This window comes from Coregonus lavaretus (genome assembly GCF_964263955.1).
Source record: "Coregonus lavaretus genome assembly, chromosome: 31".
Lineage (NCBI taxonomy): Eukaryota > Metazoa > Chordata > Actinopteri > Salmoniformes > Salmonidae > Coregonus > Coregonus lavaretus.
Genome location: NC_140018.1, coordinates 20,612,027 through 20,634,411, shown reverse-complemented (window position 1 = coordinate 20,634,411; position 22,385 = coordinate 20,612,027). Strand labels below are relative to the sequence as shown.

The 22,385-nt window shown below is 44.3% G+C and overlaps 1 protein-coding gene across 1 annotated transcript; it reads right to left on the bottom strand.

Moving 5' to 3' along the window:
- Positions 1-10: 10 nt before the first annotated feature.
- Positions 11-20,310, bottom strand: LOC311106835 (uncharacterized protein). The gene is made up of 13 exons (XM_084149207.1): positions 20,183-20,310; positions 4,731-4,852; positions 4,415-4,521; positions 3,897-3,971; positions 3,610-3,673; positions 3,394-3,521; positions 3,177-3,243; positions 2,843-3,070; positions 2,643-2,681; positions 2,202-2,474; positions 1,906-2,022; positions 1,470-1,655; positions 11-1,270 (listed from the first exon to the last, which is right to left on the bottom strand). Exons 3-13 carry the CDS (start codon positions 4,421-4,423, stop codon positions 1,062-1,064), a joined length of 1,395 nt encoding a protein of 464 aa, XP_084005333.1. The 5' UTR covers positions 4,424-4,521; positions 4,731-4,852; positions 20,183-20,310; the 3' UTR covers positions 11-1,061.
- Positions 20,311-22,385: the final 2,075 nt, after the last annotated feature.

Below are 22,385 nucleotides of genomic sequence, written 5' to 3'. Positions count from 1 at the left end.
TCTTTATTTTGTTATTTAGCTTTGGAATAGATTGGTACTTTATTAGTCCATATGCAGACGGAAATTCCTCACAACACAATTGAATAAGTCTATGTACATTGATATCACAAGAGTTTGAGGGAAAATCAATGTCATTATTACTAAGTTATTCAATAATTTATGCAACACTTGTACTTGTCTTATTCTATGAGAAGAATTCAGAACATTCATAAGCAACAAATTCTCATACATTTTATTTGTCACATGCGCCGAATACAACAGGTGAAATGCTTAAATAATAATAATAATATGCCATTTAGCAGACGCTTTTATCCAAAGCGACTTACAGTCATGCGTGCATACATTTTTTTTTTGTGTATGGGTGGTCCCGGGGATCGAACCCACTACCTTGGCGTTATAAGCGCCGTGCTCTACCAGCTGAGCTACAGAGGACCACAAGCCCTTACGCTTACCTACAAGCCCTTAACCAACAATGCAGTTTTAAGAAAAATAGTTAAGAAAATATTTACTAAATAAAGTTAAATAAAAAGAAAAAAGAAAATACCAATAACGAGGCTATTTACTGTAGGTCCAACTATACTGTAGGTCCAACTATACTGTAGGTCCAACTATACTGTAGGTACAACTATACTGTAGGTCCAACTATACTGTAGGTACAACTATACTGTAGGTACAACTATACTGTAGGTACAACTTTTCAATCTGATTGAGGCATAATGTCACAAAGTACGTAACACCTTAAACAATAAGTGCTTCTAATATTAAAGGTAGAACAAGCTGAAATTCACAAATACATATGAGGCATCCCATCTTCAATGATTCACTCACACCAGAGGTTCTACAGGGAGAAGTCTAATATTGTCCTTATTGAGTAGCAAGATAATCTTTCATTTGGTTCACTATATAGATTGTGATATGCTTTATTCTAAACTAGAATGAGTCACCAACGCCCTGGGTGGAAGTTGTAGAATTGTAGGTTTTTAAATAATGTTGGCGGCGTTGTAATCTTGTTACAGACTTCAGACTCTTTCCTTGTGTTGCCACAATGTGGCACTTAATGTCTAAGTACTGCTGTTGTATTTCTGTAAGGCCTTATGTATGAGAGTCACTGCTTCATCATTTGTTTTACAATGCAGAAGTCCCACAGAGTCAAGGAAGAGAACATTCACTTCCTCCACTATGTTTTTGTAGTGAGATGCAGATCTCCGGCTTGTGACAAAGTTCTGATCATAAGTATGGTGCATCACCACTAGAATGGCATCTCTGTTACCTGTTGAGAGACAAAACGATGCAAGCTTTAGAAATGTACTTCCACAAAAAAATATTTGGAGACAAAAAGTAATTCTACAACATGGACCAATACATCCTGTTGAGTAAAATGTAAATCCCATGATAGAAGTAGTATTGACAATTGTATTCGGTCTGGAATTCTTTAACTTTCTTGGTGTAATCTCAAAAGGCTTTCCTACCTGGAACTTGGCTCATGGCAGCCTCAATGTCAGTTCCCACACGAGATGTAACAGGACAGAAGACCATCATGACTTGGCAGTCCTCTGCACTGGTCTCCTCTCGCTTAAGTCCCAGATTATCCACTTGTTTCATGAGTGCAAGGTGAGTGTTCAGGGTTTTTCCACATACTTGTGAATGGACTTTAACTACTTGAAACAAAACATAATTAAATTACAACACTACATACAGTATATCCCCAAGATGTTGCATACAAAAGAAAAGTGGTGGATTTCCATTGCAGTCATTTCAGGCTAGAAAGCTCATCACACATCAGCCATCACAGCGGAGAGGGGAGGAGTGATTTATGCTAATCAGATTGATATGAACGGTGGACTGACAGGAAATGCATGAACAAATGATTTTCGATTAGTACAAAGCATATCCCAAGAATCTCACCCGGCAAATGTTTTGTTTCATTTCCTCTGAATAGAGATTCACTGAAGAAGTGGGATAACTTCCACGAACTTCCAGGTTCTTTTCCTTCCTTTTCTTTTTGGGCCTGGATGCTACCATCTACGGATAAGGAACTATCTGAAATTAGCAATTCAAATCAAACTATCTCAACACATTATTGTTTCCAATTCCTTAAAGAGGCAATCAGTGATTGCTACATCAAATTTTTTTACTTAGAAATTAATGATACTTTAAAAGGATTGAATGACATTGAACAGTTTTTAGGCTTTGATGATGACCTTTGTAGGATGTTTTAGATGGCTCAATACCAGCTTCTCCTGAAGTGTATGGAGAGAATGATTTTGAAGTTTCCAGTTTGCCTTTTGACCTGAACTGCACAGGAGCATCTGTTATTCCAGCTGCTCCTGAAGTGTATGGTGATCCTGAAGTGTAAGAGTATGATTTTGAGGTCTCATCTGGGGTTTCCTTGAGGTTTTGCCTGTTCTGCCCACCAGTGCTAAGTGGCACATCTGTTCTTGGTCGTTTGGGGTGGGTCTCTACAGCACCTAAGGCTGAGGACAACAAAGTATTATGAATGAAAATCCAATGTTTTTGCAGCACATTCTTGTGAGTCTATGCAAGTCATTGTGGTTGGCTTTGCCAGCTATAAAAGGGTTTACAAACATCTATAGAATTCTTACGTTTTGATAACATGTGCTGTGTTTAAGACTTCGAGTTACCTGGTCGTTCTGAAGCGCCTTTAACAGATTTTTTATGTACTGAAAAAGATTGAAGATTGGGGCTGTTAGCTGAGTCATTCCAAACTAAGACAAGACTGTGTTCGAGCGCCATTAACGTCCCAATAGTGAATGTCTTGAATGTTTAACTTCTCAACAAAATTATACAATTCATGAAATCTACGTGTTTACAATTTTTATACCATTATCTATGTCTTGTAATTCATGAAGGATGAGCTGGTTTCCTGCTGTAGCAGAGTCAACTGATGGGGACACAGCATTGCCCTCAGCCTCCATGGGCTCTTCTTTATTGTAGCTCTCAAGTAGTTCAACATGTGCCTGAATGAAGTGCAGGGCTTTGGCAAGCTGCTGCTCCAAATCTCTAAGAATAGGGACGTAGCCATGTAACACTCCCCCAGGAACAAGTGCATCTGTAAGGAGAAAGTGACCAGTGCATAAAATTACAATTACAACCAAAGAGACACCACAAATGTATTGGGTGACAGCTATGCTGAAAGTCCTTGAAAAGGGACTTACTCTTCATGACAACAGCTGAAATGTCCCTAAACTCGTTAAGAATTAAATCGATAGGTTTAGCTGTGTCCTAAGAAACAAAAAAGGTTGAGAAAACATGGGGGGATTAGTACATACAATGGAATTCTATATTGAATCAAAAACCTTCATTCTATTAACTACACTGAATGATCCCACAAAGTGGTACAGTAGCCATAGAAGCTTTTGGGGCTATACCAACCTGTTTAGATTTGGTTAGAAGTTCACTGATCCTCTTTCTAAGTTTGAAATGCTCAAGGCCTGGCAGAAGTTCGTTCAGATCATCTCTTGTTAACTCTTGAATATCAATGTCCTCTTTAATTCCAGCTCCTGAAAACAAAATATGATGTAATTAGGAACACAGTTGACAACGACTGACGATACAATGCATAAAGCTCAGTGAGATATGATAACTTACTTGCAAGGGCAGATGCTGCATCTGGTGAGAAGCTCCTGATTTGCTTTTCCAAACTTATCCTTGGCTAGGAGGAAGAGATTGATAGGCTATTTATTATTGTTCACAGGCTTACACAGCTGCTTACTGTATAATTTAATTGTAGTTACCTGAATCATACTTGTATTGTCACAATGATGCGCTGCAGGGAAACAGGATTTGATCCCCTCTGCTCTGACCACCTCCCTCTGCTCTGACCTGTCATTCGTAATTTGACCAAGTAGCAAAGTCTGAAATTAGACCACACATACCTCCAGGTTTTCCAGCTCAGGGGCATCACTGGCTTCTTCTGCTCTGATTAGTTCCCAGACCTCATCATCCTGCACCTGAGTTAAAATACACAGTACACATACAGGTAAGTGTGCATGAGGAGTATTACAACTACGTGTTATTTCCCTGGACGTTACTATTCTAAACTCAAGCTGTGCTTTTTCCCATTTAATTGGGGACACAATGTTCCTCTTTATCTAAATGATCATATCGAATAAAGGTGAACTACCTTTGGATGTATTTCTAGCATTTCCAAAATCTTTCTAATTGCTTCTTCATTGCGAGGACACTTCAGTGTGTGCTGTCTGACAGGGTGATAGACCATTTCGTCAACATTAAAGAGAGGATAGCATTGGTGTTTCTCTACAAGTAGGGTGAGTCAACATGTTTTTCTACTTGCACGATGCACGCACACACACGCACACTCAGAAATCAGAACCATGGACAGCCACATCATATTTAGCATATTTAGCTAACTGTATGATTTCATTGTAGTTACCTGACTCATACTTGTATTGTCACACTGATGCTGCTGTAGGGAAACAGGATTTGATGTCCTCTGCTCTGATCTTGAAACGATAACAGATTCAGGACGGTAGGCCTATTCTGATACAACGTCACAACACTTTCAGATAGAAAATACATTGTGCCCAGAGAATACATTTTCCTTACTGTTCCTTGCTGTAAAGGGTACATTTATCAACGTTCTGCACAATTCAATAAGCCTGGGCCATCAAATTACGAATTCACTGATTGGGGCAAGGGAAGAGTCATTAGGCCATGAGTGGATGCAAAAATTACAAATATAAACTCACCTGCTGCTGTTTATGGACCTTTATTACGCTGCCTAGGTAAGAGCCACGGAGAAACAGTCACTGTTTAGAGTGTTGGATGAGTGGGACGTCAAATACTGCAAATTCTCGTGAGGAATACAAATCTAGGAAAGAGAAGCAGATTGAACATTTGCAGCATCATTACCTCGTTAATGGCTGTATTTCACTGACGCTGCAGAGACACACACACAGGATTGCCTGTTACTGAAATACATAACTACATCGATTGTGGCTGAGGCAAGATATATTAGCCTAGTCAGCCGATAATGCAGGGGCAATAGATATGCACTATCGTCTAGGCTTGATGTGCATTCCCGGTAATACACTCGTGTCCCCTGTGTACCGGTGTGTACATAAAGCATCCTCTATTCAAGCTGCAATCAAGCTTGATACCCCAACAGTATAAAATGGGCTTCCCCCCAAAGTCCATAGCTTATCGCTTTTGGTTGGTCATGACAGACAGCCACTACGCAGATGCACAGCAGGTATCATGGTCGCAAGGCATATGAATTAACAGTAGCGGTGCGTGCGTAAAATCACTGGGAAAGCCAAAGCCATATTACAACCTACACTGTATGTGTTGTAATATTTGCATTGTTTGCTGTTAATTCATATGCCTTGCGACCGTGATATATAGTCCTAAAGGCCGAGACAATAAGAAGACACAGTGGCAGTGTCACGCCCTGTCCTAGAGAACTCTTGTTGGTTGGGTCAGGGTGTGAGTTCAGTTTGAGATCTATGTTATTGTATTTCTATGTTTGGCCGGGTGTGATTCCCAATCAGAGGCAGCTGTCGCTCGTTGTCTCTGATTGGGGATCATACTTAAGTAGCCTAGTTGCCTACCTTAGTTGTGGGATCTTGTTTGTGTTCCTGTTAGGCTTGTTGTGTGTATAGCCCATAGGACTTCACGTTTTGTTATTTTGTCAAGTGGTTATTCATCTTAATAAACATGTACGCATACCACGCTGCACCTTGGTCTAACCCGTCTCTCAACGACCGTGACAGAAGATCCCTGATATAGGAATTAAAATATATACAGGTTAAAAGTAATGACTAAATGTTCCACCCTTAAATATAGTTGTGAAATGTTCTTGTTTTAAGTATGATTAGTACTTTCTTAGTAGTGACTAATTATCACACTCTGAAACTGTGTGAGATGTGTTAGAATCTACTACCTGGTAATGTGTGAGTGTAGGACCAGTAAAGATTATGACATTGTGCTACTATTTAGTGGTCCTCTGTAGCTCAGCTGGTAGAGCACGGCGCTTGTAACGCCAAGGTAGTGGGTTCAATCCCCGGGACCACCCAAACACAAAAATGTATGCACGCATGACTGTACGTCGCTTTGGATAAAAGCGTCTGCTAAATGGCATATTATTATTATTATTATTATTTAGCAATGTGAGTAAGAGTTAGGCCAGACAACAAAGGACAAGGAGAACTGTCTACAGACAACTGAGAAACCAAGATAAAGGGGCCTCCCAATTTAGGGAGGAGAGAAACTGTTTTTTAAGGAGTATGCAGGATATTGTGAGGACGGCGATAACTAAGGAATGCATGTGGGTGTGTGTGTTTGTGTATGTGTGTGTGTGTGTGTGTGTGTGTGTGTGTGTGTGTGTGTGTGTGTGTGTGTGTGTGTGTGTGTGTGTGTGTGTGTACTGATGGTCAGGAGAGCAGTTTTAAAGTGGAAAACTACAGCCCGCCTACAGAGAGGAGGGATTTTTGTATGACAAATGAGTATAAAAGATGGACTCTGAAATTGTGATGGCAGAATTCTCAATGAATAAATCTCTGACTATGCAGTTCCTTCATTTTGGGAGACGCACAGAGACACTGAAATAGTTTGTTAAATAATTCACATAACAGCTTGGTCCTTCGAGCTCGGAATCCAATACCTGCCTCTGTCATTCCAGGTAACTCTGAAAACCGTCGATGGGCGAATGATACATTCGTAAATAGAAAGTCCTGCCCTTTGACATTAAGGGTTAAGACAGGCCAGATGACACCTGATTAATGACAGAGACGGTGACGGAATCCAAACCTACATTGAATCTCGGCTGCAAGGATAAGGTCAGTAGTCTTTATTCATTAATTGGGGCAGTCTGGGATTGCTCAGGGTGGGTCCGTAACGATTCACGGTAATAGGCCATTACCAAAAGAAACTACCCTGTATTCAGAGAACCTGTAGTAGATTATAGAACAGTAATGTTCAACAAATAATCCGGGATAAAGAAATACAGGGAGGGGTGTACACCAGAAGGAATTAAAATAGCATGTGTGAGAAATAGAATATTAGTAAAGTCAAAAGTCACAAACAACTGTAGATTTTGCCGTAACTCTATCCGTTTCATGAAACTGGAGCCTTACAAACTCCGGGTTACCGATGGTGTTAACCAATAATCATGTAAGGTTGTATACGTGTGAGAACTAATATTTGCTCAAAAGTCACATCTATGAATAATTCCAGGTGGTTGTATAGAAAAGAGGGAGAACCCATTCCTGTTGTATGAGACTGTCAGGAATTATCAAGATTACATTGTGTGGATAAATTCTTCCGTAGAGTATGAGATAATTCTGGGGGACTAGTCAAGACTACCTATACAGAACGGGGTGATTCCAGGTGTGGTGTGAAGAGAAGGTTAAGATAGAGTAGGTCTGCTCATCTCGTACGGGTGAATGGTTAGCTTGAGCGGCTGTGAGTCATTCAGTGATTCATTTAAGCACGAGTGGCTGCTTATCTGTGTGGGTGATCGGACAACAAAAATAAATCCTGTAAATAATAGCCTTTTCTTTGTGGAGGAAAGGGACTATATTTAAGGTCGTTTGAAGCTTCTAAAAGCTGGTGGAGAAAGGGCTTGCCCAATCTTGCATTGGGAAGAGGAGAATTAATGGTATGTGGATATTCATTTACCAACTGAGTGGAAAATTCACATTACTAAGAGGGGTATGATAAATCCTGGTGGAGGAACAGGTCACGTGTACGGGGGTGATCATATGACGTCGATACAATACATTTCGGTCAAGCTTTTAGGGGGGTAATTAATGTTGGGAAATGTAGAAGTAATGTAGGATTATGGTCAAATTGACCATAGTGAAATGTAAAATGTTGATGAAGGGGATGTGTTAAATGAGAGACTAGAGATTTCATAAAATAATAATTGGAAGAATAATGATATATTGACTTGCTCACCCAAACATAGATATACGTAATGGGTGAGAAAAGAGATTGTCCTAGCAACACATAGTGGTTAGTATAACAGAGTAGTTTAAGTTGCAGCTCTGGGAACAGATGTTTTGTTTGTTTTGACTAAAAGATAAAAAATAATTGGTTATCTGTTAAAGTAATGTTAGATGGAAAGTCAGCAATAGAGGTAGAGGAGACAGATGGGGAAGAGTCAGATGGGGCTGGCAGTGGTAAGGGTAAATGGAGCAATCCTATCCCTTAATAGCCCTGCCAAACCCCAGAGCAGGAGAAGACAACCAGCCTGATACATTACAAGTATACAGAGCATGGACTCAGAGAGATGTAGTGAGAGCAGTGGAAGGGATACCCCACCCCAAGACGGGGGTACACCAGTTCAGAAGAGATATGGAAGGGCTGACCGCCAGCTTTAAGCTGAATACAGGGGAACTAGAGAGGGCAGTCAGACAAATAGTGTTAAAGGACGGTGGCAGTGAGAGGAAACTGGGTTCCCGGAGATGGGAATGCGCAGGTCCTAGAGTGGGCAGAAGGAGGGGCTTATGGAGATAAATTGGCACAACTCTGTGATAATCTGAGAGAATATTATCACAGACATGCCGACTTCTCCAAAGTCCATGAGTGTAAGCAGGGAGACAGTGAGACTATTAGTCAATACCTAGAGAGACTGAGAGATGTGTTCTGAGGGCGGAGTTTTTTGTTTTTGTTTTTTTCCCAGGATTGAGGGAAATCCCCTACAGTATATGTTAAGGGACATTAGGAGACAACGTATCAAACATTTTTTAAATAGATGCCTGGAATAAAATATCACTGCTTACTTATATGAAGTAAGGGATTATATTGGCAAATGAGTGAAATATGACATTAAGAAGGGTGACAGGAACAATAGAAGGGGAAACAGATTTTCCTAAGGTGTTGATCAAATAAACGATAATGGATCATTTGATATGGGATCACATGGAGCAGATTTAGGGGTTCAATAATCATTGTGAGATTTAAAGAGGATATGATCTGAAGGGTAATCAATTAAACATAATCATTGTATACTCAAGGAATTTTGAGTGGTTTTATGGATTAGTTATGAGGAATTAGATTGATACAAACGATTATTGATGAGTTAGGACTGGGGATATCTGTATCATGTTTTGTGTGTACTTACCATCTTTAGATTACTGATGGTAATTGAAGGTTAACAAAATGAATAATTTCTCTTCCAGGAGAAAGAGATTTGCTTATCTCATTGGAATGTTGCCCAGGGCTAGGGGGAGCAGTCTAGTGGAGTTAGGCAGTATTTAGGTCGTAAAAGTGAGCTACCAAATTAAGTGGGGCCTGGCTATTTTTGGTTGTTGTTTTTCAATTGGGTTTTTCAAATAAAAAACAACACACCTAGTATGATGTTTATAAAGGGTTGTTATTTAGATTTTAGGGGGTTTTCAACAGGTCAAAGGTGATAAGTCTTAAAGGAGCACACACAGTGAATTTTATGGAGTTTTTCGGTTTTGACTGAGTTTAGGGTATACAGTGAGGGAAAAAAGTATTTGATCCGCTGCTGATTTTGTACGTTTGCCCACTGACAAAGAAATGATCAGTCTATAATTTTAATGGTAGGTTTATTTGAACAGTGGGAGACAGAATAACAACAACAAAATCCAGAAAAACGCATGTCAAAAATGTTATAAATTGATTTGCATTTTAATGAGGGAAATAAGTATTTGACCCCTCTGCAAAACATGACTTAGTACTTGGTGGAAAAACCCTTGTTGGCAATCACAGAGGTCAAACGTTTCTTGTAGTTGGCCACCAGGTTTGCACACATCTCAGGAGGGATTTTGTCCCACTCCTCTTTGCAGATCTTCTCTAAGTCATTAAGATTTCGAGCCTGACGTTTGGCAACTCAAACCTTCAGCTCCGTCCACAGATTTTCTATGGGATTAAGGTCTGGAGACTGTCTAGGCCACTCCAGGACCTTAATGTGCCTCTTCTTGAGCCACTCCTTTGTTGCCTTGGCCGTGTGTTTTGGGTCATTGTCATGCTGGAATACCCATCCACGACCCATTTTCAATGCCCTGGCTGAGGGAAGGAGGTTCTCATCCAAGATTTGACGGTACATGGCCCTGTCCATCGTCCCTTTGATGCGGTAAAGTTGTCCTGTCCCCTTAGCAGAAAAACACCCCCAAAGCATAATGTTTCCACCTCCATGTTTGACGGTGGGGATGGTGTTCTTGGGGTCATAGGCAGCATTCCTCCTCCTCCAAACACGGCGAGTTGAGTTGATGCCAAAGAGCTCCATTTTGGTCTCATCTGACCACAACACTTTCACCCAGTTCTCCTCTGAATCATTCAGATGTTCATTGGCAAACTTCAGACGGGCATGTATATGTGCTTTCTTGAGCAGGGGGACCTTGCGGGCGCTGCAGGATTTCAGTCGTTCACGGCGTAGTGTGTTACCAATTGTTTTCTTGTGACTATGGTCCCAGCTGCCTTGAGATCATTGACAAGATCCTCCCGTGTAGTTCTGGGCTGATTCCTCACCGTTCTCATGATCATTGCAACTCCACGAGGTGAGATCTTGCATGGAGCCCCAGGCCGAGGGAGATTGACAGTTCTTTTGTGTTTCTTCCATTTGCGAATAATCGCACCAACTGTTGTCACCTCCTCACCAAGCTGCTTGGCGATGGTCTTGTAGCCCATTCCAGCCTTGTGTAGGTTCCACCCTTAAATATAGTTGTGAAATGATTTTACCCACGCACCGCTACTGGTGACACCCATAACCTAAGAGGGCTTCAGCAGGTTGGGTGCCACCAGCAATGACTTGAGTCTGCGCGACATCAGACTCTGTGCAGGGCTACTGTCCATCCCCTCTGTGGGCGTGTTTCACCACTACAGTATAGCTGACCATATGTCCATACCGTCTAGCTTGGCCCTCTTGCATGAGCCTTTCACTCTCTTGACAGCTGACTCTGCCATTCCATTGGCTCGTGGATGGTGAGGGGAGTGTCAAGGCCGGGCGTAGGTGTGGTGTGGAATCAATTGCAGGATGCAGATGCAAGTCCAAAAACACTTTAATAAAGTCCACAGAAACAACGGCTATAAACAGAGCCGGTTGAACAAGGGAAAAATAAACACACTCAGCGTAAAAGTACAACAAACGCACAACATGCGGACTCTCTAATAACATAGAGCACAAACTGACTGGCAACACCTGCTGACATAGAACAACTACACACAACCACAAGACAGAAACAACAAGAACTTAAAGGACACATAATCAAGACGAAATGAGCAACAGGTGTAACAAATCAGACCAAACCAAACACACACAGACACAACGAACGGTCGCAGCTAGTACTCCGGGGACGACGACCACCGAAGCCTGCCCGAACAAGGAGAAGGAGCAGCCTCGGCCGAAACAGTACCCCCCCCTTGACGCGCGGCTCCAGCCGTGCGCTGACCCCGGCCTCGGGGACGACCAGGAGGACGCGGAGCAGGGCGCGTGGGATGACCACGATGGAACTCAGTCAGAAGAGACGGGTCTAAGATATCTCTCCTCGGCACCCAGCACCGCTCCTCCGGACCGTACCCCTCCCACTCCACGAGATATTGGAGACCCCCCATCCGGCGTCTCGAATCCAGGATGGACCGAACTGTGTACGCCGGAGCCCCCTCGATGTCCAGCGGAGGAGTCTCTGCTATCTCACACTCCTGGAGTGGACCAGCTACCACCGGCCTGAGGAGAGACACATGGAACGAGGGGTTAATATTCTTATACTCAATAGGAAGTTGTAATCTGTAACACACCTCGTTCAACCTCCTCAGGACTTTAAAAGGCCCCACAAACCGCCGACCCAGCTTCCGGCAGGGCAGGCGGAGGGGCAGGTTTCTGGTCGAGAGCCAGACTCGATCTCCCGGTGCGTACACCGGTCCCTCACTGCGGTGGAGATCGGCGCTCGCCTTGTGTCGACGGATGGCCCGCTGCAGATGTACGTGAGCAGTGTTCCACGTCTCCTCCGAGCGCCGCACCCACTCATCCACCGCAGGGGCCTCGATCTGGCTCTCATGCCAAGGTGCCAGAACCGGCTGGTACCCTAACACACACTGGAAAGGGGTTAGTTTAGTGGAGGAGTGGCGGAGAGAGTTCTGTGCCATCTCGGCCCAGGGAACATATCTCGCCCACTCCTCCGGCCGGCCCTGGCAATACGACCTCAGAAACCTACCCACATCCTGGTTTACTCGTTCAACCTGCCATTGCTCTCCGGGTGGTACCCCGAGGTAAGGCTCACGAGACCCCCAAGCGCTCCATGAACGCTCTCCAGACTCGAGAGGTAAACTGGGGGCCTCGATCAGACACTATATCCTCGGGTACCCCGTAATGCCGGAAGACGTGAGTGAATAGTGCCTCAGCGGTCTGTAGGGCAGTGGGAAGACCCGGCATGGGAAGGAGACGACAGGCCTTCGAGAACCGATCCACAACGACCAGGATGGTGGTATTTCCCTGGGAGAGGGGAAGATCAGTAACGAATTCCACCGAGAGGTGAGACCAGGGTCGTTGTGGAACGGGCAGGGGTTGTAACTTACCCCTGGGCAAATGTCTGGGTGCCTTACACTGGGCACATACCGAACAGGAGGAAACATAAACCCTCACATCCCTGGCTAACGTTGGCCACCAGTACTTAGTGCTAAGGCAGTGCACCGTCCGGCCAATCCCTGGATGTCCAGAGGAGGGTGACGTGTGAGCCCAATATATAAGTCGATCCCGAACCTCGAACGGCACGTACGTCCGACCCACAGGACACTGTGGAGGGCTAGGATCGGTACGCAACGCCCGCTCGATTTCGGAATCGACCTCCCACACCACCGGTGCCACCAGGCAAGACGGCGGTGGTATGGGCGTGGGCTCAACGGACCTCTCCTCCGTGTCATACCGCCGGGACAGAGCGGTATAAACAGGTCCTTCAGTCTCCCAAAAGCCCTATCCGCCTCAGCAGACCACTGCAAGCGCACCGGACCTCCCTTTAGTAGAGACGTTATGGGAGCTGCCACCTGTCCAAAACCCCGGATAAACCTCCTGTAGTAATTCGCAAAACCCAAGAACCGCTGCACCTCTTTAACAGTAGTTGGAGTTTGCCAATTACGCACGGCCGGCACACGGTCAACCTCCTTCTTAACCCCTGACGCAGACAACTGATAACCCAAAAAGGAGACAGACTCCTGGAAAAACAGACATTTCTCTGCCTTGACATACAGATCATGCTCCAACAATCTCCTCAATACTCGGCGCACCAGGGCTACATGCTCGGCTCGGGTAGAAGAATACACTAGAATGTCGTCAATGTACACGACCACTCCCTACCCCTGCATATCCCGGAAGATCTCATCAACGAAGGATTGGAAGACTGAAGGAGCATTCATTAACCCGTATGGCATGACGAGATACTCGTAATGACCCGAGGTGGTACTAAATGCTGTCTTCCATTCGTCTCCCTCCCTAATACGCACCAAGTTGTATGCGCTCCTGAGATCCAATTTTGTGAAGAAACGCGCCCCGTGTAAAGACTCCGTCATAGTCGCAATCAGAGGGAGTGGATAACTGTATTTCACAGTAATCTGATTGAGACTGCGGTAATCAATACACGGGCGCAAACCTCCATCCTTTTTCTTCACAAAAAAGAAACTCGAGGACGCAGGGGAAGTGGAGGGCCGTATGTATCCCTGTCTCAGCGACTCGGCTATGTAAGTCTCCATAGCTCTCTTCTCCTCTTGAGACAGAGGATACACATGGCTCCGCGGAAGCGCAGCTCCTACCTGGAGGTCTATCGCACAATCCCCCTGTCTATGTGGTGGCAATTGCGTCGCCTTCGCTTTACTAAACACAATTGCTAAATCATCATACTCGGGGGGAATGTGCAATGCCGGCAGTTGGTTTGGACTTTCCACCGAGGTCGCCCCTACGGAAACGCCCAGACATCGCCCTACACACTGGACAGACCACTCCTTGAGAGCCCTCTGTTGCCACGAAATAGAGGGATTATGAGTAATCAACCAGGGAAGCCCCAGCACCACCGGATACGCAGGAGAGTCTATAAGATATAGCTGAATAGTCTCCTCATGACCCTCCTGCGTCCCCATCCTAAGTGGAGCTGTGACCTCCCTAATCAACCCCGATCCCAACGGACGGCTATCTAAAGCATGTACAGGGAAGGGACTACTGACTGGAAGGAGGGGAATCCCTAACTCAGCACAAAATCGCCGATCTATAAAATTCCCAGCTGCGCCTGAATCTACTAGCGCCTTATGCTGGGAATGAGGTGCAACCTGTGGGAAGCAAACAGGTATGGTTAGGTGATCAACAGAGAGCTCTGGGTAAGTGGGGCGCCTACTCACCTGGAGGGACTCCCCAGAGCGTGGCCTGCCGTCTCTCCCCCTAGGAGACCCCCCCCAGCACCTGGCCGCAGTGTGTCCTCCACGGCCACAGTAGGTACAGGGGTTGGTTCCCCTGGGGCTCCTTCTCCTCTCCTCTCTAGCGCCAGCACCCCCGAGCTCCATAGGACTAGGCTCGGAGGTGCTGGAGGGTGGAATGGACGACCCCCACTCAGGACGTCCGCGGGTGGCCAACAGGGTGTCGAGGCGAATGGCCATGTCAACTAACTGGTCAAACGTGAGGGTGGTGTCCCTGCAGGCCAACTCACGACGGACGTCCTCCTGTAGGCTGCAGCGGAAGTGGTCTATGAGGGCCCGCTCATTCCACCCTGCGTCTGCCGCTAGAGTCCGGAACTCCAGTGCAAAATCCTGTGCGCTCCTCTTCCCCTGTCGGAGGTAGAATAGACGTTCTCCCGCCGCCTTCCCCTCAGGTGGATGGTCGAATACAGCCCTGAAGCGACGGGAGAACTCCGCATAGGTGATCGTCGCGGGGTCTATTCTCCTCCATTCGGCGTTGGCCCACTCCAACGCCTTGCCGGTGAGACAGGAGATGAGGGCGGAAACGCTCTCGTGTCCCGAGGGCACCGGGTGTACGGTGGCGAGGTAGAGTTCTACTTGTAGGAGGAAACCTTGACACCCGGCAGCGGTACCATCATACGCCCTCGGGAGCGAGAGCCGAATCCCACTGGGTTCCGGAGCGTGGACTAAGGGACTGACCGGTGCTGGTGGTACTGTGGGAGGAGGCGTGGGTGCCCAACTGGTCTCCAGGCGATGCAGGGTATTCATTACTCCTTGTAATGCGTTGGTGATCTGGGCTATCCTGTCATCCTGTCCGCGGACGCGCTCCTCCCATGACTCGGTCGCTGCTGCTGCTCCTGCTGATTCCATGAATGGTGTGTAGTTCTGTCAAGGCCGGGCGTAGGTGTGGTGTGGAATCAATTGCAGGATGCAGATGCAAGTCCAAAAACACTTTAATAAAGTCCACAGAAACAACGGCTATAAACAGAGCCGGTTGAACAAGGGAAAAATAAACGCACTCAGCGTAAAAGTACAACAAACGCACAACGTGCGGACTCTCTAATAACATAGAGCACAAACTGACTGGCAACACCTGCTGACATAGAACAACTACACACAACCACAAGACAGAAACAACGAGAACTTAAAGGACACATAATCAAGACGAAATGAGCAACAGGTGTAACAAATCAGACCAAACCAAACACACACAGACACAACGAACGGTGGCAGCTAGTACTCCAGGGACGACGACCGCCGAAGCCTGCCCGAACAAGGAGAAGGAGCAGCCTCGGCCGAAACCGTGACAGGGAGGAGGTGACGAGTGAAACAACACTCTGAAATTGTTTTAAATCTGGCTGAATCATAGCACCCCCCCATTATCCATGATTACACAGTCTGTTTGTCCATGACTGGCGTGTGACGACCGTGTCAGCTGACACGTCTGGCTCCACCTCCCAGTAATCTGCGTAATGATCAACCATAATCAGGAAGTCTTTTCCTGCATATGCAAAAAGGTCCATGCTCACTGTTTGCCATGGGGGTGCTCTGGGATGTCATGTGACATCATTGATTCATTTTGATGTGCTCGTGCATATTCATTAGGCTGAGCAGTTGGATACATGTCCTTGACCAATAGTCTCTTAAACTCAAAGATGTGTCCTCTTTCACAGCTGGCCATCCTGAACGAACTACTGACATTAAGTCCTGTAAGTCCTCATCCACCTCTGTGCACTATAAGATCTGGCGGAACCTGTGGTTTGTAACATTGCATTTCTGTGCCTGCTCACAGTGTGCTGTGGTTTGGTGCATCTGTCCTCCTGCCTTGTGTTGTTGCTCTGCTCAGAGCGTTGCTGATGTACATTTCCGGCCCAGGCTTTAAGGTGACACCCAGGTTGTAGTTTTGCAGCTGCATTAACATACCTTGGAAACGCTTAGGGGCACAGAGGAGCAGCTTCTTGAAGATCAACGGCTTATGGTCTGTCTCAGCTGTTATTAACTCTCTGCCATATAGATAATGATGAAATCTCTGGCAAGCAAATACAATACTAAAACATTCCTTTTCTATTTGAGCTGAGTTTTGCTCCGTTGGCGTCAATGCTCGCGAGGCAAACGCCACGGCTGTCCCTGTTGCATTAAGCAATACCCTAACACAGTGGTTCTCAATACTGGTCGTGGGGACCCAAAGGGGTGCACATTTTTGTTTTTGCCCTAGCACTACACACCTGATTCAAATAATCAAAGCCTGATGATGAGTTGATGATTTGAATCAGGTGTGTAGTGCTAGGGCAAAAACAAAAATATGCACCCCTTTGGGTCCCCAGGACCAGCATTGAGAACCACGCGCTGCAAGTCCCACCTCTCCCATCTCCTCATTTGTTTTTAGGAGCATACACCCACATGTATGACTCACCGATTTTGTATGACTCAACAAGACTCAAAAAGACCACTGTCTCCCGAGTGGCGCAGTGGTCTAAGGCACTGCATCGCAGTGTTAGCTGTGCCACTAGAGATCCTGGTTCGAATCCAGGCTCTGTCGTAGCCGGCCGCGACCGGAAGACCCATGGGGCGGCGCACAATTGGTCCAGGGTTGTGGGTTCGATTCCCACGGGGGGCCAGTATTAAAAAATAAAATAAAAAATGTATGCACTCATTAACTGTAAGTCGCTCTGGGTAAGAGCGTCTGCTAAATGACTAAAATATAAATGTAAGGGTCAAAATTCAACAAAGATCCAGCAAAAAAAAGGGCCTTATGCATTTCAGGTAAAATAACAACCCAATGTTCATTTTCCAGGACAAATAAGCTAGCAAAAGCAAGCTAGCTAAATGTCCATGAATGTTTCATGTGTGTTTCAACCTATCCCCAAATTAATATAGTTGGTTTTTGGTATTTTAACCTGCATGTCTTGAACGCGTCGGGAGGGGTATACAAAATCAACACACGCATGATGGTGAATGCAGACTCACAAGCGGAGCTGGTTCGGTCAGCATGTAATCCATTATTGCTTGCACCACTCTGCACAGAGACCGGTTTCGAGACTTCGTAGTACCTCAGAACAGGTGTGAACGACACCAGGAGCTTTATTTCCTGTACAGCTTGGTCATGTTTAGGCACCCAGTGACACACACTGTCCTTGTCCAGGATCCGGCAAAGTGGCTCACACACCTCAGACAGCTTTGGCAGGAACTTTGCCAGGTATGTCACAAAGCCAATGAAACGCTGTACTGCCTTGGCATCAGTGGGTGTCGGCATGTCCAGTACAGCCCAGGTCTTCTCTGGGTCTATTTTCAGTCCCTCTGATGATAGTATGTGTCCATGAAACGGAACTGCTTTCAGCTTGAACTGCAGCTTTTACACACAGAGCCTGAGCCTCACATCCCTGCACCGCTCCATCAGTGTGTGCAAGTTGTTGTCGTGGTCACGCTCACCTCTTCATCAGAGTCCCCGCATCAGACAACAAGAATATCGTCTGTGATCGGCTCGATGCCTCGGAGGTCCCCCAGCAGTTCATTTTGCTTACGTTGATAGATCTCGGGGGCCATGGACACGCCAAAGGGAAGTTTCAGCCATCTCATCCTCCCCCATGGCGTCCAGAATGTAGTCATCCGGCAACTGTCCTCATTGAGTTAACACTTGAGATAGGCATCTCTGGCACCCACCAGTGTAAATACGTGTGCCTTGGGCAGTTTACAACACATCCTCTAATGTTGGCATAAGGTAGTGAGACCTTTTCAGTGCCTGATAAAGGGGCTTTGGGTCCATACATCATCTGATATTTTATGGCTTGGCAACCACGACCATGTTGCTTAGCCAGGGCATCGGCTCAGTCACTGGGGTGACATGTCCATAACGCTCATGTTTATGTAGTTGGGCTTTCACTCGTGCCTTCAAGGCTACAGGCACATTCCGTGGTGCATATTGCACAGGGGCGACCTCGAGTCCATTACACAGTGGTGTAAAGTACTTAAGTAAAAAAAATTGAAAGTACTACTTAAGTAGTTTTTTTGGGTATCTGTACTTTACTTTACTATTTATATTTTTGACTACTTTTACTTTTACTTCACTACATTCCTAAAGAAATTAAGTACTTTCTACTCCATACATTTCCCCTGACACCCAAAAGTACTCGTTACATTTTGAATGCTTAGCAGGACAGGAAAATGGTCGAATTCACACAGTTATCAAGAGAACATTCCTGGTTATCCCTACTGCCTCTGATCTGGCGGACTCACTAAACACATGCTTCGTTTGTAAATGATGTCTGAGTGTTGGAGTGTGCCCCTGGCTCTCCGTAAATTAAAAAAATAAGAACATTGTGCTGTCTGGTTTGGTTAATATAAGGAATTTGAATTGATTTATACTTTTACTTTTGATACTTAAGTATATTTAAAACCAAATACTATTAGACTTTTACTCAAGTAGGATTTTACTGGATGACTTTCACTTGAGTCAATTTCTATTAAGGTATCTTTACTTTTACTCAAGTATGACAATTGGGTACTTTTCCACCACTGCCATTACAAAGTGGCAACCTAGTCTCAGAGCATTTCGTATTATTTCGTATTAATATGATATGTTACATTTCGTATGGTATGTATTATTTTGTGGATGTCCATCATCCATTTCTTATGATATGTTATGAATTACAATTTGTATTATATGTTAGGAATTTGCTAAACGTACTAAATGTTACGAATTTGCAAAAAACAAATTATATGTTACAAATTCTAGCTAAGTGGCTAATGTTAGCTTGCTGGCTAACGTTAGCTAGGCTAGGGGTTAGGGTTAAGGTTAGGGTTACATTTAGGAGTTAGGTTAAAGGGTTAAGGTTAGGGTAAGGGATACCTATAAGGGTTATGGTTAGAGTTAGGGGAAGGGTTAGCTAACATGCTAAGGAGTTGCAAAGTAGCTCAAAAGTAGTAAGTAGTTGAAAACTTGCTAATTAGCTAAAATACTAAAGTTGTCCGTGATGAGATTCGAACTCGCAACCTTTGAGTTGCTAGACGTTCACCTTATACACCCACCCAGACAAACCACCCTAAGTAACGATCTGTCTTATGTAACAGTACCATACATAACATATACTAATTTGAGTGTCTCGGATATACATTTACTATGTTACGTCTAGTCTATGAGACCAGACTGTAAGTGGACATCTGGCACAGACTCCACTGCATCATTGAAAACGTCAGAATATGCGCTCAATGCCTCTTTGGGGCACTGCTCCACTTTGTTTAGCTCCCCTGGAATTGTGACAGTCATGACTCCTAAGCGCTCACAAGTACAACCAGAGAGTAGTGGGTTTTGGTCTGACTCCACAACTTCAAAGAGTAGCTTCTGCTTCACCCCCTTAATGACACAGTCTGTGTGATATCGCCCCATTGATCAAATTAACTCTCCTGAGTACAGTTTCAGCTGTGTGTTGCTTGCCTGTAGTGGGGTATTTGGTGATATTCTCTCTTTCATTCTCCTACTCTTAACATGTTGCCCCTGTGTCAAACGGGCATTATTGTCTTTTATTATTCTGTTTTAGCTGCACAAACCATTTCTGGCCCTGAGAGTGACCTGTACTGATGCAGACCAGTTCCTCACTGTCAGAGCCTCCCTCTCTCTATATAGTATCCTCCACAACATGCACTTTCTTTACTCAGCGTGATCGTTCCCCTGCCTGATACACCTTGGCTAAATGCATACCAAGCCTAGAAAGACGATAGTGCAGATCTAGCGCCCATGCACTATCGGCTGCCCATGCTAGAAAAATATACACAAATTAAGATTACGCGTTCGTAGTCTACTTACCGCATAATACTGTCACGACGTCAACCAACACAGATAATAAACAAACTAGTCACAATCAGGTTTGACGAGAAGGTGGTCTGTGTGTGTACTTTCAGAAACGTCCTCCTGATTTCTAGTAATCAGAAAGTGAAAGTGTCAGCAGGCTATCACAGCCCATTGGTTGGTCGGGGATAACGTTCAACTCATAACACGTCACCCGACCGTCTCTATGGCTTTGACAAAATAAATCGCCCCCTTTATCTATTCGTTTTTATTGGTTTCTTGCACAACAGGTCATTCTTGTCACAACAATACCCAATTTTCTGACAAAGGTCAAATAGCATTACACAATGCAAGTATTGATTGGTTTTACAAAAATAATCTGCATGAATTTGTGAGTTCATTGACTCATATATTAGGCATAGTAATGTTTTTGTCTAAGGCATGTTCAGTATATTATTTAAGCAATAAGGCCCGAGGGTGTGCGGTATGTGGCCAATATACCACAGCTGATGATGCGTTCATAACTAAGTGGGAGGTGGGAATTTACCAGTGGATGCATTCACCTGCCTTAAACTCGTTTAGAAACGGCCAACAAACTGCGTAAACCATAAACTAAAAGTACATCTATCATGCTTGTAAACAAATTATAGTTAAAAAAACATATTACTAGATAGCTTTTCATGAATTGTTTTGTTTTGCATTTAACTGTTGAAAATGCTGTTATAGAGGTAATTTCCTTAGTAGGTGACGTTAGAGGTCATCATGTGGGAGAAGTGGGAGCTCAGGATGATGGACGAGTTTCCCACTAGTAATGACCAGTTGGAGGGCCATTCAAGTGGATTTTTCCCAGTCTTATGTGTTAAATTCCAACTTGGTTACAAACGCAGCATGAGGGCTGTTTTTAGGCACAGAGCAAAGATACAGTCCTTAGCCGTGGTATATTGGCCATATACCACAAACCCCCAAGGTGTCTTATTGCTATTATAAACTGGTTACCAACATAATTAGAACAGTAAACAAGTCATACCCGTGGTATATTGTCTGACATACCACAGCTTTCAACCAATCATTATCCAGGACCCAGACTACCCGATTTATATGCCACGTTCACATGTTAGTCGGAACTAAGAAACTTTGACATTTTCGACTTGCTAACTGGTTGTAGTTATACATGTGCAGCATTCAACCAGTTAGCAAGTCGGACATTTCCGAGTTCCGACCAGCACGTGAACGCGGCAAAAATGTCTCATATACCACAGCTTTCAGCCAATCAACATCCAGGAACCAAACTACCCAGTTTGTAATATTGAATTATTGGATTGTTTTATCACAGGTATAACCATCTCAGTCATTATCAATCTATTGATTGTACTAAGTACCATTGATCTTAGAATCAGACTCCTATATCATGTTTGTTTAAGCACACATCTTTGGTTTATGTTTGATGTTGTAGAGCAACCAAAATATTTGATTTCTAGTTCATAACATGAAAAATATGACTTCTAATTATACATACGCTGGAGGGTAGAAAACAGCAGCAGCAGATGTTGAGGAAATTGTAACAACAGCTTGTCTCCTGAGAAGAGATTAATATACTGCATGTCAACTTCATTTGGAAAGAATTAGATATCATTTTAGAGCAACCAAAATATTTGATTTCTAGTTTATAACATAAAAAAATATCATGTTCATATTACTAATAAACATACAAGTGTAGAGTGAATGTAGAATATAACAAAGGTAAAGCAAACTACCATTGGCTGTACAGTTTGCCTCTCATGAGCCCTATTGACTCGTGCTTCATTTTTAGTCTGAGAAAAATCTACAGGGTGATACAGTACTGAATTAAAACATTTAAAATGATGATTAAATGATACAATACCTCAGGATGTATGTCAAGCTTCTTCAAAATGTCTTTGACTGCTGCTTCATTGCGTGGACACTCCAGTAGTCCTTTGCTCTCATGGAACAGACAGTCCACTGTGAGTATTACATCACCTCTGGTCACTAGTCTGCTACTGTCAGGTACAGTGTAGTCTGAGTTGAAGGTGTGATGCAGCACTACCAGAATGACAGGTTTACCAGCTGTCGAGAGAGGGGATAAAAATAACAATAATCACGTAAAACATACATTAATGTTTTGAAAAAGTTCTTCATGGATAATGATTACCTGGAATCTGCTTCAGTGCTGCTTCAATATCAGTCCCAGACCAAGAGACAA